The sequence below is a fragment of the Nomascus leucogenys genome, chromosome 2 (genome assembly GCF_006542625.1).
Source record: "Nomascus leucogenys isolate Asia chromosome 2, Asia_NLE_v1, whole genome shotgun sequence".
NCBI classification, from domain to species: Eukaryota; Metazoa; Chordata; class Mammalia; order Primates; family Hylobatidae; genus Nomascus; species Nomascus leucogenys.
This window is the reverse complement of record NC_044382.1, coordinates 42,454,555-42,472,747: the sequence shown is the minus strand read 5'-3', so window position 1 is coordinate 42,472,747 and position 18,193 is coordinate 42,454,555. Positions and strand designations below refer to the sequence as shown.

At 40.7% G+C, this 18,193-nt stretch overlaps 1 protein-coding gene across 3 annotated transcripts in view; it reads right to left on the bottom strand.

The window, feature by feature from the left end:
* Positions 1 to 18,193, bottom strand: part of TRPC7 (transient receptor potential cation channel subfamily C member 7) — a 197,390-nt gene that overhangs the window by 42,901 nt on the left and 136,296 nt on the right. For 2 of the 3 annotated variants that reach the window (XM_003266416.3, XM_003266417.3), the window contains 2 exons: positions 17,079 to 17,243; positions 8,632 to 8,848 (listed from right to left, as the gene is read on the bottom strand). In XM_003266416.3, the coding sequence (XP_003266464.2) occupies positions 8,632 to 8,848; positions 17,079 to 17,243 (382 nt within the window). The remainder of the gene's footprint in view (positions 1 to 8,631; positions 8,849 to 17,078; positions 17,244 to 18,193) is intronic. The other variant, XM_003266418.3, reaches the window with a different exon arrangement.

The window sequence follows — 18,193 nt, the reverse complement described above, 5'->3', positions numbered from 1 at the left end:
AATAGGAAATATTAAAAAAAAATTGCAGGTATGTTTACCCTACAATGGTAGGGCAGAACCAGCCCCCTCCTTTTTTGTTAACAAAGCTATGTCTCAAGTATACCCTATCAAAATTTTTGTGATAATTCAGTGAAGTAATTTCTTAACACTGAAATAGACTTTCATCTGTGACTGTGCAACAGGTATTTTTTAAATGGATTTTAAAAATCAATTTTTTAATGGATAGAAAAATAGTGTTTGTTGCTTTCCTCTACCCTCAAATTAAAATTCTCAATGTCTGAGTGGAACTGCTTTTAGCTTGGCACTAGGAGAGTCACAGGCTGTAACTTAAGAGTGATTGGCTTTAATTCAGGAAGCCCTGGGTTCAAGTTCTAGCTTGGCTACTTATTAGGAGTATGACTTGGGCTAAGTCCCTTGATTTGCTGTGGGTCTTAGATTCTATATTTTGAAATGAATGAATTTGGAGTTTGGAGGTAACTTCAAGTACTAAAAGCTCTATGAATCTGAAATGCAAATTATTTTCAGAAAACTAACTTTTCTGACCCATATAGTAGCTTCTCACTGGGCATTGTGAATCACTTCCTCCATGGTCAAATGTCTGCATGAGTCTTCTTAGATTTAAATATTAATTCACCCAAATGAATTTAAATTATTCCAGGGCCATAAGTAAAAGTAACATGGGCCCAAGGGTTTGGGCAGCAGGAATGCTTAATGAAAAAGGAATTGTGTGAAATTAAGTATTTTAGTGAGTGAAATTAGGCCCCCTGCTTCCATAGTGCCAAGGATAGTTCAGCATTTTATATCCAAGCTGAGCCCCATGGCCTTTTGCCTCCAGCATGTCAATCAGAGGAGTGTTTAGAGCCCAGGGCTCAAGGGGTAAGCATGCACCCCCACCCCGCTCCCCACACTTGAGCCTCCTTCAGGCAAAATTCCCCTCACTCAGGGATGTGTGGAGCCTAGAGAACAAGTTCACTAATAATTAAGGAGGGGTGCCTGGCAGTGGAACAGGCTGGGAAGTGCCAGGAAGCCTCAAGGGAAATGAGTAGCTTCTTATAGGCAGGTTCTGAGTAATGTCCTGCAGGCTGTGGAGATGGAGCTTGACAGCTAAAAGGCTAAAAGGCAGTTCACTCCTATCCCTGCCTCAGATGATATTCAGAAGGGCTCCCCCTTCAAAGTCCTGTGAGACTTAAGTATGCATATTCTTTAAATGGTCCTGGCCTCCAGGGGCTACTGTCCCAGGGCATTGCATCTGCCTCTCTGTTCTCTCAGGCCAACTTCTCACCATTGGTCCCCAGTTTGAACTCACAGGAGAGAGAATATGCCTAGTGGCTGTGAACCCACAAGTCCTAACATCAAAACACTATCTCAGTAGGAGGTCGTTTGCAACAAATGTGGGCCTCAGACACATTTGGGGTTCATTTGTTTTTCAGGCAAGAGGATGATATTAATAGATCAAAAATTTTCTAACAAAGCTCCTCCTCTTCGTCCTCCTAATATAGTAGCCCCCAATTATTGAGTACCTTCTAGGTGCCAAGCCCTTTGTAAGTACTTAATAAATGCTAAGTCTTCATAATAGTCTGATAGATAGCTACTATAATTATCCCTACTTTACAGATGAAGAGACTCGCTTATGAAGGTGGCAAGTAAGTTGTCCAAAGCCACACAGGCAGCCCAGGAGCCTTGTTGTCCACTGTGCTGTCTCCTGCCATGCCGTCCACTGGGAACAAGCTTACTGTCACTGGTTAGGAACTCATTCACCCACTCAACAGACATTGTTGAGCTCCACCTTTGTGCCAGCCACCACTGAGAGAGGCAAAACCACCAAAAAGAAAGGGACACACTCCCAAGCTCTTCTCCTATCTAGCATTTTAAATGTATTTTACTACCATACTGGGCATTTACTTCAAGATGGAGAAATCTCATGCATTATGGAGAGGCTTGCTAGCTTCCAAGCCTCTGACCGCTTTCTGGGAACTACTAGCATTATTACACAGTCCTCAGATGAACATCTCTAGTGCTATAATCTCTAGTCAAAAAGCTTATTATAAGCTTGCTTTCTTGCAGCTACCTCGGAATCACTGCTTATAACGCAAGTAACAAAGACAGGTTCCTATGGTATGTGTGGATGTTAGAGATTCTCCAGGCTGGAAGGAGTGAGGGTCACTGGTTCATTCAGTCTTTTCCTCATCTGATGGCTCTCCAGGATATACATGTCTGCCAGTAAATTTGTCCCTCCTTCCTCAGCCTTGCTCCTCACTTGGCTTCCTTGATATTATGTTCTCTTGGGGTTTCTTTGCCTCTGGCTCTGTCTTCTTAGTCTCCTTGTGGCTTTCACTTTCTCTGCCCATACCTTAAATATCCTGGAATGATAATCTAGAATTTTCTCAAAATTCTGCTGAGAACTGGGTAAAGTATGTGGAGGAAAGGAAGAAGGTATTTCCAGTTGGATTTGGCCTTCCTATAGAACTGTAAATCAAAAGAGGAACAACCTGCATGCCCCATAGGATGAGGAGATTGGGAAGTAAGTTATTGTCAACACAAGTGGCCATTGAAAGAGGTGATTGGGAAAACCAGATGGCCATGTGGAGAGAGGGCTACAGTTAAACAGAAGATGAAAGTAGTCAGCTACAAATCTATGTGATTACAGAAATATCAGTATTAATTGAGACAGGCAGGAAACAAAATAGAGCATATAGTATTGTCAGAGGCATTAATGGTTATGCAGAGAAACAAAAAAGAGGGACTAGGAGGACAGTAGGGTTAGGAGGACTTGCAAATTTAAATCGCTTGGATTGAAGGCCTCACTCTGTGGAGGATACTGTTGAGTAAAGACCTGAGGAGGTGAGGGAGTGAGCCATGTAGATCCATGCAGGAAGAACTCTCCAGGCAGAGGAGACAGCCAGGGCAAGCGTTCCTATGCAGAAGCAGTGCAAGGCAGGGAGCCCAGGGAGCTGAAACAGGGTGAGTGAGGTGGAAAATGGTGGAAGAGGAGGTCATAGAGATGGAGTGGAGAGGTGAGAGCATCATAATGACACTGGCTGTCATTCTAAGGGAAATAGGAAGCCACTGGAGTCTTGAGGCAAACAATGAGAAGACTCAATTACATTTTAAATGGATCACTCTAGCTCCTGCATTGATAACAGACTGAGTCATGGGGGTAGGAGGGGCAGCAGCAAGGAGACCTGGACAAGGGTCATTCAGCCCTTTGTGGACAAACTCTCCATTCCTGAAAGTACTTTGGACTTGTTAGGGTCCTGAGGTTCTGTTCAACTCTAGAGTTGCTTCTGATAAAGAGGGAGTAATGGTTTGGGTGTCTTTATAATCAGTCTGTTCAAAGTACTTCATTTATGAGTGTGGTATGTCATGGGAGAAAAGAATGTGCTGTTGTTTTTCTAGCTGATACAAGGCCTTCCTGGAGGTATAGGAGCAGAATTCCAAGTCTTCATCAGCAGGGGCCTGATGCTACCTCATACCTCTCCACATCTGAGCAGAGAGTGGATCAGATGCTGGATCTCAGGGTGCACCAGCACAAAGACCCTTCTTATAAACACAGTGCTCAAATCTGTCTCTCAAAGTTATTATTTTTATAATAATTAAAGAGCTCCAGACGCTATTTAGAACAAGATAATGTTGATTTTATTTATAGCTGCTTCCCTAGTACCTGACATGGTGCCTGATGTATAATATTGTGCCTAATAACTAGAAAATATTTATTGAGTAAAAAATTGAGAAAATAGAAAATATCGGAAAATAACTTGTGCATGTTCCCACTGCTGCATCTCCCAGTCCACCTGCACTGTGCTGTCAACTCCACCTTCTCTCCCGTTACAATGAGTGAAGGGTTCACACTCCTGCTAAGGCCAAGTCCTCTACTTCCACACTAACTCCCATTCCCTGTTGCCTACTCAGGGACTTTGCTTCCAAAGCTGATGGTCAGGTCTCTGACTTCATCAGCAGCATTTGAAATTGTCATCACTCCCTGGTTCTTGCCACAGATACTTTGGCATCTGGGCCAGCACTCTCTTGGTTCTTCTCTTACTTCAGCCTTCTTTGCTGGATACTTCTCATCTTCCCATGCTTTAAACATTGTTGTGCTCTGGGGCTTGGTCCTCAGTTCTCTGCCCACATTCATAGTTACAATGATGTTATATAATTTAAATGCATCGATATGTCCAAATTTATGTTTTCAGCCTGTCTCCCCTGTGAACTTCAGGCATGTATATTCAGTTGCTACTTGACAACTGAATTTCCAAATGCATGTCTAAATATGTGTCTCAAACTAAAGTCTCGATTTCCATCTCTATTCCGCCTGCAAACTGCTCCGCCTTGGGTCTTTCCTGTCTTAGTAAATGGCTTTCTAATATGCCATTGCTTGAACTAAACACCTGGAATTGTTCTTGATTCTCTCTTTGTCTCACATCCCATATACAATCCAATTGTAAGTGTTATTGATTTTACCTTCAAAATGTAATCACAATCTGCCACCTCCTCAAACCAGCCATTTCCTTCCTGTCTGAATTACTGCAGTGGCCACCTAATTGGTCTCCTTACTTCTGCTCGTATTCCACAATCATCTATTCTCTACATAGCAGTCAGTGATCCTTTAAAAACTGAAGTCATATGATGTCACTTTTGTGCTGAAAACTCTCCAAAGGCTACCTCCTCTGATTTCATCTCTATTTCTCTTCTCCTCATTCATCTACATCAGCCACACTAGTCTCTTTGCTGTTCCTTGAACATGTCCAGCTTGCTCCTGAATCCAGCTTTAACACATACTGTTCCTTCTGCCTGGAATGCTTTTCCCCTTATCAGAGTAGAGGGATGAGAGGGCATGCTCTTACCTGCTGAACTACTCTGATAAGGTGAAATTTGAACAGTGATTTGAAGGAGGAGGGGAAGCAAGTCTTGTGGTTATTTATTCAACTTACCTCTCTCAATGAAAGAAATTTGGTTATTGGCTGGAAATTTGAAGATACTAAGAAATTATTAATTTTCTTTTAGGCTTGATAATATTTTTTCTGATTCTCTTTTAGAAAAAGTGTTCTGATTTCTGTTACTAGCCAGGATGGAGTAACAAACAGGTTAAAAAACAACAAACAAAACAAAAGCAAACATAAATAATATTTTTAGGCATTGGAAATAGGCAGCATGGGACTGTGATCCCTAAGTGAAGGGAAACAAGTGAGGCAAACCATATGACCACCATAGCTTGCTTTCTGGAGGCACATTCCAGTCTGTAGTGCATGAAGAGGGATCCCAGAAGCATAGCAGCAGTCTCACTGAGTTGATGAGACAGAATGGGGTTTTGGAAGGCTGAGGTGATTAGATGTTGTGTGGCAGAGCTCGAGAGAGAAGGGTACTATGCAAAAACAAGCAAGCAAAGAAACAAACAAACCAAAACTAAACAAACAAAGAACACCAAAATTTAAATAGGGGTTCCTTTGAAGTTTGCTGAATACCAAATCATGAATTCATAGAGTGAAACTCCACAAACAACTGCCAAGGAGCTATAAGCCGAACAGTTTTCAGAGCTCACCCAGAGTGGGGAGATATTCGAGCTCTGATCATCCAGAGTTGACGCTCCTTTTTGATTACCCAGGGCATTCAATAGAGACCCCAGAAGTGTGTCTCTATAGTACAAAGATAAACAATCTTTACAGTAAGACTTCTCCAGATCCACTATGAGAAAGCTTTACATGGATCAAACTCATCACAAGTGACATAACAGCCTGTCAGAATAATGCCAAAAACTTTGAAGGAAGACAAAATCCAGAGGCTCACAACCGTAACATGCAGAGTGCCCATCATTCAACCAAAAAATTACCAAACATTTCAAGATGGAGGAAAAGGTCATCCATAATTAGAAGCAAGATTAGTCAATAGAAATCAACCCAGGAATGACAGAGATGATGGAGTTAGGAGTCAAGACTTCAAAACAGTTATTGTAAATGTGTTCAAGGATTTAAAGGAAAACACAAAAATGATGAGGAAGGAAATGGGAGATATAAAAGAGAAACAAATAAGATTTTAAGAATTAAATAATATAATATCTGAAATGAAAAACCCACCGATTGAAATTAAAATCACAAAAATCACAGGAAAAAAATATCAGCGACTGTGAAGCACAGAAAGAAAAAAGATTGATAAAAGGAAAAAGAAATGTTACATTTAAGTGATATACACAAAAATGTTTACAGAATAAATTTATGATAGCTGGGGTTTGTTTCAAAATAATTCAAGGTTAGAGAGAAGGGAGGTGGGGGAACTATAGATGGAGCAAAGACTAGCCATGAATTGCTAACTGTTGAACATGAGAGATAGGTCCATGGAATTCATTATGCTCTTCTCTTGATTTTTTGCATTTCCTTAAAATTATTTGTGATAAAAAAATTTGAAAACATTCTCTAGGAAAGAAAAAGTAATTAGAATTTTCCTTCTGGAAAGAGGCCAATGAGAAATAAGTCCTTCCCTCTATAACACTTCTGATTTAACAGTCTTGAACTCTGCTCTGAGGGTCAGAAGCAGGATCTAAGCTATACAAGTTGGGGTTCCTAAAGCTAGAGACACATCCCTCATATTGGAATAATGCTCTGACACCCGGGAAGAGAAATATGAGGACTCAGGAGGAAGTCCTCCTTCAAGAGGTTCCATTAACAGTAGCCACACCTGTTCAAGGGAAAGTATGGTTGCATTTACCAGAGTCTTCTACCTGGGGTCCAAGTGGGAAAATGGGGTGGGTGGGTGATTGGTGCTGTAAATACTTTAAATTTTATTCACAAATCCAACATGTGAGATTTTTTCTAACTGCCTGGTGTTAAAATGCTCAATTTAGTTAAACAATGGCGTATGTACTAGGGAGAACTGGGATAGATTCTGAATTGTGAAGTTAAGGCCACAGAACTCACTCTGTAACAAACTTTAATGTCCCTTCCCAACTTTAGTGCCAGTGACTCTACTAAATGAGCCTTTGGTCACAGAGTTGCTGTTTTTTTTTTTGTTTTGTTTTTTTGTTTTCTTTTTTAGACAGGGTCTTGCTCTGTCGCCCAGGCTGGAGTGTAGTGGTGCAATCTCGGCTCATCGAAACCTCTGCCTTCCAGGTGCAAGCGATACTCCTGCCTTAGCCTCCTGAGTAGCTGGGATTACAGGCGCACACCACCATGCCTGGCTAAATTTTGTATTTTTAGTAGAGGCGGGGTTTCACCATGTTGATCAGCTGGTCTCGAATTCCTGACCTTGTGATCCCCCACCCCTCGGCCTTCCAAAGTGCTGAGATTACAGATGTGAGCCACTGTGCCTGGCTGGGTTGCTGGTTTTATAAAGTACCTGGAAAGCCGGGTGGGTTGTCCTTCTTATGCCCTTTGGATAAAACCATTCATCTCATCTTCCTTTGCCTATTTAGAGATTGAACTTAGAGACCATTTTTCCAATTGGTCTCAGCTTAGGCATCCATAGGATGTTCTCTAGTGGTTCTCTTGTAGCATTCTTGGGCTACATTGTTTAATTAGCACAGGCCATATGTTAGGTTATCTTTTCAAGTATTTGTTCTATTGTGATTTTGTTGATTGATGGCACAGACACGTTGACCCTGAATACATTTTGACTCATTGTTTGTGAATATAAACATAATGAAAATTATACCAATATTAAATTTTTGTTCAGAAAGCAAAATCTAAGGTGAATACCATTAAGCCAATTGAATTACTTGATCAAGTCTTGATACTGTGTTTTTTGTCTTTTTTATCTTCTGCTTGTTTTACTTAAAATATTGACATCAAATTCACATATTTTTGATGTAAATCTTAAAATTTATTGATAAGGTTTGTATACAGTCACTGATTTTAGTTTTTGCAATTTTCAGTTTTTTCCTACTAAGACTGATTTTTTTTTTAACCAACCAATTTTGCAGTTTTCAGTGTCAGAAAAATCTATAACACATTTTGCCACATTCAATTTTAGTCACTGCCAGTTTTATTTTGTTTTGATTATTCCTTCTAGTAATGGTTCTCATAAATTGGGTAAAAGACAGCCTTTCTTGGTTAATCAATGAGGAAATTGGGAACAATTTCCTTGGCAGCTCCAGTGGCAGACTGTGGCGGCATGAAATACCACAACAAGAGGAATTTCATAGCCTTTTAGTACACCCACTTACACAAACAACAAGAAAATGTTACTCCTGTAAATTTTTAGAAGTATATTTATTATCATAATTCTACTATATACCGGTATTTAGTGGTAACAGAAATATCTTTCAAGCTATGCAATTTTATGCCCTTTTTTTAGAATCTGAACTTGTTTTCTTAAGGCTTCCGGTAGACTATATTTAAATGATCAAAATAATATGTTTCCCCATGAAACTACTTTCAATACATATATAATGAATGTTCAATATATGTACTTAAAAAATGTCTGCCCCCCGCCACCCCAAACGTTTCCTTTCAAAATTGGAATTTGTATACAGGTCTGTGTATCTTAAAGACAGAAGTTGACACTGACTTTCTTGTTGGTCATCCACTCACCATTTTGTCTATCAGGAATACACTGAAGAGGAGAGGGAGAAGTTCAGAAGTCAGAGTTTAATAATGTCCTACTATAATTAGCAAGGAGAGAATAAAAATAGAGTGACTTGCTTACCTAAGACCCACTTCATAATGAGCATTTCTGTCCAGGAGAACTGTGTGGTTTTCACTCTGAAGATTTGTTTTGGGTAGTCTGTGAAAGTTTCGTTTGGCAGGGTTTTAACACCTTCAAATCGATCAGATGCATTCACAACTAATAATCCCAAGAAGATCGTAAAAGAAACTGCATGAGCTACAAACTTCATGAAAGGGCTCCTCAGGGTTCGTCCTAGCTGGAAAGAAAATGTGTGCAACACATGTTAAACTGGCTCTAGGTGGATGTAGGTCTTTCTTTTATAACATTGCTTTCACCAAGGTTTAACCAGAGAATCCTTCATCTTGGACAGAAACTGCTAACTGAACCCATACAACATTTTTTCTTGAACTTTTATGTGAGATGCTGCTTGACCAAACTTATTTGGTCAATAGTTTCCTATTTAGAAGACTTAGTGGGAGGGCTAAGAGAAATTGATAGAACACACCTGACATAATCATCATGCTACAGCTGATTGCACTGATACCTCCAGCTGCATAGATATGAAAAAATAATGTCTGCATAAAGTCCACAATTTTAAAAAATGCACTTTGAGTATGCTCGGTTTTTGTTTAATCTACTCACTTGGGCTTCATTCTAAGAGTATTTGTTCTCAACCTTTCTTGTATGTTGATACATTTTTTTAAAGCTATATATTTCTCACTAGGTACTGCTTTAGATGCGTTCTCTTAAATTTTCACTTGTAGCATTTTCATTGATGTTCTGTTATAAATATTTTATAAATTATATTTTGATTTCATTTTTAACTCAAGTATTATTTCATTTCCAGACATAGAGGACTTTTTTTCTCCCTGCTTAAAAAAATTTGAATTTTATTGCAGCATCTTTACAGAACATAGCCTCTATGATGGTATTCTAAAATTCATTGAGGTTTTCCTTTTGGCCTAGTGCCTGAAATGTCACAAGCTGGAAATGGTCCAAAAGATGCCCTATTAGGGAGCAAATACTAGTCACATCTTCTCTATCTCCTGGCACCCCATCCAAAGGCCACTTGGATCTTTGGGATCGAATTGAGGGCTGCACATTGAGTACTTGCCAACCTCCTGTTAATGAACTCAGTTGGGACTCTTCCAGCTCATTGCCCTCATCTAAGCACCAAGCCCTACCCCTCATCCAGGTACAATAATAAGACAAGAACAAAGAGGAACATCTTTTCTGAAGCTCAGTTCCTTTTCCAAGGTAGATATTCAATTATAACCAGTGGCTGATTACTTGACATTCACATTCTGCCTCATTCAGGAGTCCTAGAGTGAAATGTTACCCAGGAGATAGACTGTTGGTTCAACAGAAGATCAGTTACAGGGGTTTCTCTAAGCAGAATTTTCCTAGTCACATATGTTCAGCACAACATTTATAAATCAGATGGTTTGATAATGTTCTTTTAATATGCTTCAGTATGTTTATCATCCACTTTAATTATTGTAGTTATTAGCATAACATTATTATGATTCTGATGCTATAGAACCCATTTATTAAAGTATTAGTTTTTATCTTTTTAAAAAATCTAGGTTTTAAAAAATATCCAAACATTAGGAGTCCCTGCTTGTGTTAGAATTCATCTGCATATTGTCATATGACACTAGGAATAACTTCAGAAATATAAAGAGATGTTTATCTGGCAATAGGCCCACAAATATTTTACAATAACATTTCTGTATAATGTTTATTACTTACAAAAATAGGGACTGTAGATTATTTTTGGCAATAGACAGATGTGCTAGTTATAGAATGCAGTGGCATTCTATAGGGCCCTGGAGCTGATAGAGATAGAGATTAAATGTAAGGACAAATAAAACATCTTTATATAAATTTAGTAAAAAACTGAATTAAACCATGTCTCTTTTTTATTTATGTGATATTAAATAGCTAGTTTGAAGATTTTGACATGTTAGCAAATGGTGTTAGCATCTTGGAGCCCCATTTCCCAACCAGGACCTTGGGATATTTTGGTGTATCCAGGAGACAGCCTTAGGTAATCATCACATTGTTTCTTGTCACTGTGTCCTGACTGTACTGGTGATGAGAGGTGAGGGGAGATGGAGAATGACTGCACGGAGGAGAATAGAGCATGAGAAGAGGGGAGCCTGAAGAGAGGGCAAGGGATACCAGGTCTTGTGTATCCCAGCAAGGTTTCAAGAATGTTAGAAAAATCTGGGAAACTCTGAGATAGACACAGCTCTTAAGGGGTCCATTTTCCCCATCCTTTATCTGTGGGCTCTACCTAATATCTTCAATGATAATCTGGATGAGGATATGGGGTATACCTCTCCAACTTCTCACCCAGGTGAGGCACCTGATTGCTGGAATTTGTATGTAGCTGCACCCAAGCTGGCTTTGGGTTTCCCCAGAAGACCTGGTTTAAGGAATTTAATATTCGTTTTGTTATCTCCTTCAAGCTGTTATCTTCTAGAAGAAGATGAATCTGCAAAAATTATTATATTTACTATAAACCATAATAAAAAGTCCTGATAATGCCTTTTGGTGATTTGATGGAAAGTTACCCTGGGCTCAGTTCCCACTTGATCTAGGTCATAGGGAGGAAAAGTGAGGTTGGGAATTGATGTTCTTTTCCTGTACTTCTGGGTTTGAATGCATCTTTTTATCTGGTAAAACTTTGATAAAGGTCAAATGAGATCCAGTCATTTCAATGGTTTCCTTTTTCTTTATTTGTAAAATTCCCTATTTGACTCACACAGATAATTTTTGAAGTAAATTACCTTTGGGGAAAATTTCCTCCATTTGCAAGGCCATCAGATGAGCCAAAAGAAAGGAGAAAAGTCAACCAATATATGCCAGCAGCTCTTAGCTGCAGAATCATTAAAGCTGGGTCAGGTACCAGCGTTAGGTGTAAAAAGAGATGAAGATGTGGGCCTTAACCCGCTGTGCCTGGAGTGCAGAACTGAGGAGCCCAAAAAATGTGGGCTAAAGCAGTTCAGTCATTACTAGGACCTTATGAGCTGAGAACATGTTAGGAAATTAAAGCTTGTAGAACTGAAGTCTCTGGCTCACCCCAAGCTTCCTGGCCACTATTCTTTGGCTCTGAGAAATACATGAATGTCAAAGCAACTGAATAGTGCCCCTGAATTGGCTCCAAATAAATTGCCTTCATGGACCTTCGGGGTGGGCACCTGTGTTTACTGGTCAGCACCAACTCTGTGTTCCATGCCACTGGGTTCTTAGCCCCCACAAGTGTAAGCACCTAAGTGGTACCTGGATGTGTGAGTCCCTACATCCCAAAAACATAGTCCTGTGGCTGTGATTGTGGTAAATCACTCAGAAAAGGTTTCCAACATCTTCCTATTCTTTTGTGACAGAGTCTCCTTCACCAAATGCCACCCTCGCTTTCCACTGGGTGCCATGGTCTTAAGCAAGGGCCTGGTTTACAAATTAGAAACTGAGTGAAAGCAAACTTGGATTAATCATTCCCAAAAGAATCATGCACAGCTTTAAGGTTGGGTGATTCTCAAATGTTAGCGAGATCCTGGTTAAATTAGAGGCAGATCCTCAAGATGCTCCCCCTGAAACTCTTATTCAAAATGTCTAACATAGGGCTCAGGATTTTTCCCTTTTATGATGGGGTGGGATAGTGGTGGTGTTTACTGGGTGCCTGTAATCAGTGTTCTCACATTACAGTGTCGGTCTACACATTGTAACAACTTGATATTTCTCCACACATTTCATTGTGAACCCACACTTTGTCCTGGGGGCTGAAGAGGGATTTACAAAGTAGGACTCCGATGAAAGAAAAGGAAGGGACAGAGTTTGTCATCTGGTTGTTTTGACTTCTTTCTAAAAAAAGTCCTACCAACTTTTAAGATCTAAATCAAGTCCATTTCAAGGTCGGTTAGTCAGCAGCTAAGATGTTTACATTAGGTGTTGAAGGTTGTAATGGTGCCAGTGTAACTAGAGGGGTGTGTGTGTGTGCGCGCACACATGGGCGTGTGCATTTGCATGCAGCCATTAAGGGCAGATCTCTGGAGCCAGAGACTAGGTTTAAACCACAGCTTCATATATATTTTTTTAAAAACAAGTTATTTAATCCCTTAGTGTTTCAGTTACTTCTTCTATAAAATAGGGATAAAAATAGTGCCAACTGCATAGGGTCAATGCAAGCAATGCATTATTTAATACACACAAAGCAGTTACAACAGTGCCTGGTGTATGGGAAGTACTCAATATGTGGCACTGGAGGGTCTCAGGGCATTCTCCTAAGAGGAATCTTAAAATAAACTTCACACAAAGGTGGACCCACACAGAGTCCTTATGTCTTTATGCCACGAGCCTGTTTGGGATATCTGTTATAGATAGCCTGTTGTGCTATGTATGTGCAACACGATGCTGGGCACTGGAGGTGATAGAGATAAAACAAGCTGTAAGAGTTGGATCTTCCCTTCAAAGTTGCTGATTTTCTAGTGTAGAGAGACACAGGCTAAAAACTATGATAGGAAATAGATGGAGAGATGCAGAGAAATGTTGCAGGGCTCAGTCTGGGCTAAGTCTGAAAGTGATCAGCTTCTGGCACTCTTTAATCCTATCTCAGCAGGGTGACAGGTGCTGGACTAGCCTTTTGGACTTGGGAACAGAAGCATTGGTGACATAACAGCACCGATGCTGTATTTCCTGACACAAATTTCCCGTCCATGGCTATGCTTCAAAAATTGTGTTGTGATTTTCTTTAATTGAGTGTAGCTCTCTGGTAGAGATAAATGTGAAGAAACAGAGGTCTCTGGAGGTGCTCTCCTCTCCTGGTTGGCCCCTGAACCACATGGTTTGAGGACCCCTTTCAAGCCATTTCAGCTTTGGTAAGGCAAAGCAGAGATCTTTCAAAGCTGCCCACTCACTCATACCTTCCTTACTAGATGTTCATGTTTGGGATGGTGAAGAGGGGGTACCAACTTTATATTTCTCTGAGCAAGGGTTAAGGCAGTAAGGACTGATAGATTGCACACTACAAAGACATAAGGTTGGATTCTAAAGTTGTTTACAGTTCCTCCTGCCTGAGTCCTGGGGCAAATTTTGAAGATAATTGAACAGTTATGGTTAACAGGTAATAGACAAGGTCAGCTTCTCCTTCCCTGTTATAATTAAAACTGGTGCAGTTCCTCAGCATTTTCATGATGCTGGCTTCTGCCACATCATATAGAGACACTGTTTGAACCTTTGAAGATGACTGTTATTTATTCTTTTGGCTCTGAGATCTTAACAGGCAAACAATCTAAATTACAAATCAGAATAGGACAGCAAAGGATGGAAACAGCTTAGGCAGCTATAAAGGACCTTTGACATTGGAGCCCTTGTTGAGAGAATAAAGAACTGTCTAGGCAAACAGACCTAACTGCCGTGCATCCATGGGGATTAGAGTTCACTGGTCTCCCAGTGGGCTGCCTGAGCTCAACTAAGTTGGTGATGACAATGAGAAATGATAAACAGAATCACTGTCCTTTCTCTTGACCCAGATAAAGCTGTCCCATGCTCCAGGCCTGCATTTATCATTATATGTAGCCGTCTGTGACTTGGTTATCTTCTTCAACCAACATATTAGTAAGCTGAACTTATGTTGACACCTTTCACCTTGTAATTTCCTTATTTAACTGTCTTTCTTAGGGACCCTCAGAAACAATAGAAAAATAGAATCGACAGCCTTGATAATTCAATAGGAAAGAAATGATGCAGTCATTATGGCTGGCTAATCAAGTAATTCTGATGCTCCTAATAGTCTCTAAATTAGGGCAGCAACTATTAGGAAGTGAATGCACCATTGGGCTGGAAACAGAAATCTCAACATTTGCTAGACATTGATGGGCATTAGTTAGTTGACGAAGTTTGCAAGTGACATTTTATGAGTACATTTATAAAATAATATCAAGGTCTAAGTTTTTAGAAAGAGGTGTAATAATGTCAGTAGAATATGAGATCTCTGAAATGACATTGTCCTTTTCCTGGAATTACAGATATAGACAGATATAAAGTCAGTAACCCCTCAGGAGGAGGGCTGCCAGCCCGTTAACAGACTTCGCCATTGCCCTCCTTTTGGGAAGACATGGTTTTTCTGGGCATCAGGAACCCTTAGAGGGGCTGGTTTTGTCACATGGCAGATGTGACCTCTCCGTAATTCCCAGTAATATCTCTGCCAAAGTTGAAAAGATTTCTTTCTAAATGGTGAAAGGAAAGACTAAAAATATCTTGACTATTTTATCTGTCCTTTGGCTGCCTCAGAGCAAGTTCAACAGCTCTTTAATGAGGGAATCTTTGCTTGTAATGAGCAGTGCCACCAAGAGTCATCTCATGCCACAGACTCAGTTATCGACATGCCCTCTACTGCACTGAGCTCAGACTTGGAATCTAGAAGGTGCACAGAAGTGACAAGTGGCTTAATGATCAGCTCATGTTTATCTTGAGTTTTTTTTTTTAAGTCTTATTGGAACTTCTGGGGGCACCAAATATCAATCACATGAGTATCTAAACAGAGGTGAGGAAACCCCTGTTATGGGCCAAACATCCCTGCAACTGTTTCCTCCAGAGTGTTCCAGAAGACTGCCATAGGTGTGACCCCTACATCCCAGGTGCCATTAGCTTCCTAGATTTACTAGGCCCAAGAAATTCTAGAAATCCCTCTCTGCAACCACACACTTTTTAATGGGATCACATCTGCATATGTACCAAGATTCTTCTCAGAGCTACCAGAAATCTAAACAATCTAGTTAGCAACTGGCACATCATCTCTTTCTGAGTCTTTTCCTAGGCCACTAGGCAGTCGGAGGCAAGCCAGTTTGCTCCTGTTGGCTAGTCCCAGGTTCCTGGAAGCTGTCACATTTAGCTTTGCAGCAAAAGTGAGGATTGGCAGCACTTTCTCCACAAAGTTGCTGTTATTTTAATGATTGAACAGCCTAGAATTTGTCCTGGGGCTCAGAAAGAGCAAAGTTAAATGTCCCTACTCACTGGGGCTCTGGGTGAAGGCAACTTACAGTACAGACTGTGCCTAAAACCCATGACCAGCTTCAAGCCAGCTTTAAATCTGGTTAGTTTTTTCACCCACTGTGTTTTTTCAGCTCATAATGAAGGACAGAAAAAAATTGCCTTTACCTACATATATATTACTTGGGAAATTCTGACCTGAAAGTGCCTGGCATGATAGACTGCCATAGAAGCAAAATCCTCAATAGATGTAAGGTTGAATACTGTAAAAGTTCAGTAAGAGGGCTTCCATTTTTAATACTACTCTCCAGAAGGATTTAGGGGTTTGACCTCTCTCTGTGACCCTGTACCTACTGTAAGGCAGTCGGTTCATTGACTGTCTGGTTAGGTGGCCTCGCCAGCAGCCCCGAAGTCTCGCAGCTGTCATTCTGGTATGAGTTACTCCTAAGTGGAGTTGACAAGAGGGTTAGTTCACTGGTGACACTTTTATTAACCACATTACCTGATCAAATTGCCTGTGGAACTAATCTCCCTGTAGTCGTATTTCTTCTACTGAATGTTGATTACCTAAGCCTAATTCCTTTTTAAATGTATCACTAGGTAAATGCAGCTTTGGAACCTTTAGTGACAATCTTAAACCCATGAAACATACTTCAAAATTTCTGCATGGTTTGGTCTTAAAAGCATTGACTCTTCCCTGAAGCTGGAGTGCTGGTACTTTCTACAGCTTTGACTCATGTGACTGGGATGTGGGGATGGTGGAGCCGGTAGTAGGGCAGCTTGGCACCTGCAGGTTCCACTCCTTCCATCACCGGTGGTCACTGGGCACTCCTCCTCAGGGAAATAACACTCCTTTTGAGCTCTTCTTCCCTTTCCTTTGCCTATTTCCTTCTTGCAACCTAATTAGCTGCCCATGTGAGCCAGAACCTCATCAAAGGAACCAGGAAAACTAGGAAGATGTTGCAATGGGTCTGCAGTGCCCCAGCATGAGCTGTGTTTGACTCCCAGCCTACTAGTCATTTCTCTTTTCTGGACCTACTTCATAAAGCATACATGTCATATTGTAATTGAGGCTGTGAAATGAGATATTCCATGAAAAGGGCTTAGAGAAGAGAAACTACTCAAATGTTGGCTATTACTATTACCATGATTATAATTATTATACTGTGGGTTTGGAGGACATGCTTAGGACATTGCATAATTAGAAGAAGAAAAGTATCTTTATTCTCAACTCTGTTACTGATCTTTTCAAATTATGCCTCTCGTGTTTAAAATTTTATTGCTCCTCTCTCTCTTTGAAAAAAAATATTTAAAAAAGCACGTCTTAACATTTTTCCTTTTATGTGGTTTCCTACTTTCACCGGGTATCTCAGGAATATTTTCTTTAAATATGGGAAAAAATCAGCTGCTAATTTGAACAAAATGGACTTCAGATCATGCTAAAAAGAGAGAAGAAATAACCGCAAACGACATGCACCTTAAGCAGTCTGTACCTTGCTGCACGGAGCAATCCAATAGGCTATGGCGAGAAAAGGGAGGCCTATGGAGACTCCAAAGACAGCCAGGAATTTCACAGCGATAGACTGTTGACGTAAGCCTGAGAGATTTTCATACCACATGGTAAGCAATTGCTGCTGACAGTTAGGATGAGCAACGAACTGTAAAAACAAAACAAAAACAAAAACAAAACGCAAACAGGAAAATGGCATTGATAGCACTTGAACAGTATACAACCTAGGAGTAGCTGGGGGCTGAAATGCTCCACCTGGGGGGTGGTTGAGGAACCTGCAGTGGGTAGGGGTGAGGCGTAGGAAGGGGGCCTTCTGACTTGGGGATGCTGAGGAACTTTGTGCTGTGGCCAGAGTCCTTGCAAGACTGGCTGAATTCACACTTTGCAAACTGGGCCTAGAAAAGTCTAAGGCACGGAAAATGAAGGTCAGCTTTTTGGTACATGCTTGTCTTCAATTCAGGCTGTTCAGCTGATCAAGGGAGACTTATCTCTGGGCAGAGTTCACTTGGGAAGGAATACAGAGGAATGGATGGAGCATGAATGGGGTTTTGGAGTCAGACATGGGTGTGAATTTTGTTCTACCCCCTACTAGCTGGGTGACCTTGGGACAGCTACTTAACCTCTCTGAGCTTTAATATTCTTATCTGCAAAACCGAGCTTATCACATTGTCTTGGAGGATTAAATGATATTGTAAAAAAAAATCCCCTCTCTTTTCCTATGTAGTCTAGGGAAAAATGCTTACAGTGTTTCCAGAGGATGTGTTAAAACTTCTCAATATTTTCTCACTGGATCCCAGTGGTGTTGGGCTTGAATCCTGTTTTTTTGTGGCGTGGAGCACCACCACATTGGATCCTCCGTGGAGTAGCTTCCTTCTGGGACATCACGCACCCTTCTTACCACCACTTCTTTCTCTTGGAACTGTTCTGCCCTAATGCTTAGGTTACAAGACAGACCTCTTGTGGCCGTTTTCTATTGTGTGGCCATGTCCTGCCCTCACCACTGGATTCAGCTTATTGGACTAGGAGTGGAAACCTGACCTAAACTGGGCCTATCAGGTTTTCTCTCCTGGGTGTTTGGGACTATGTTGAGAGAGGCAG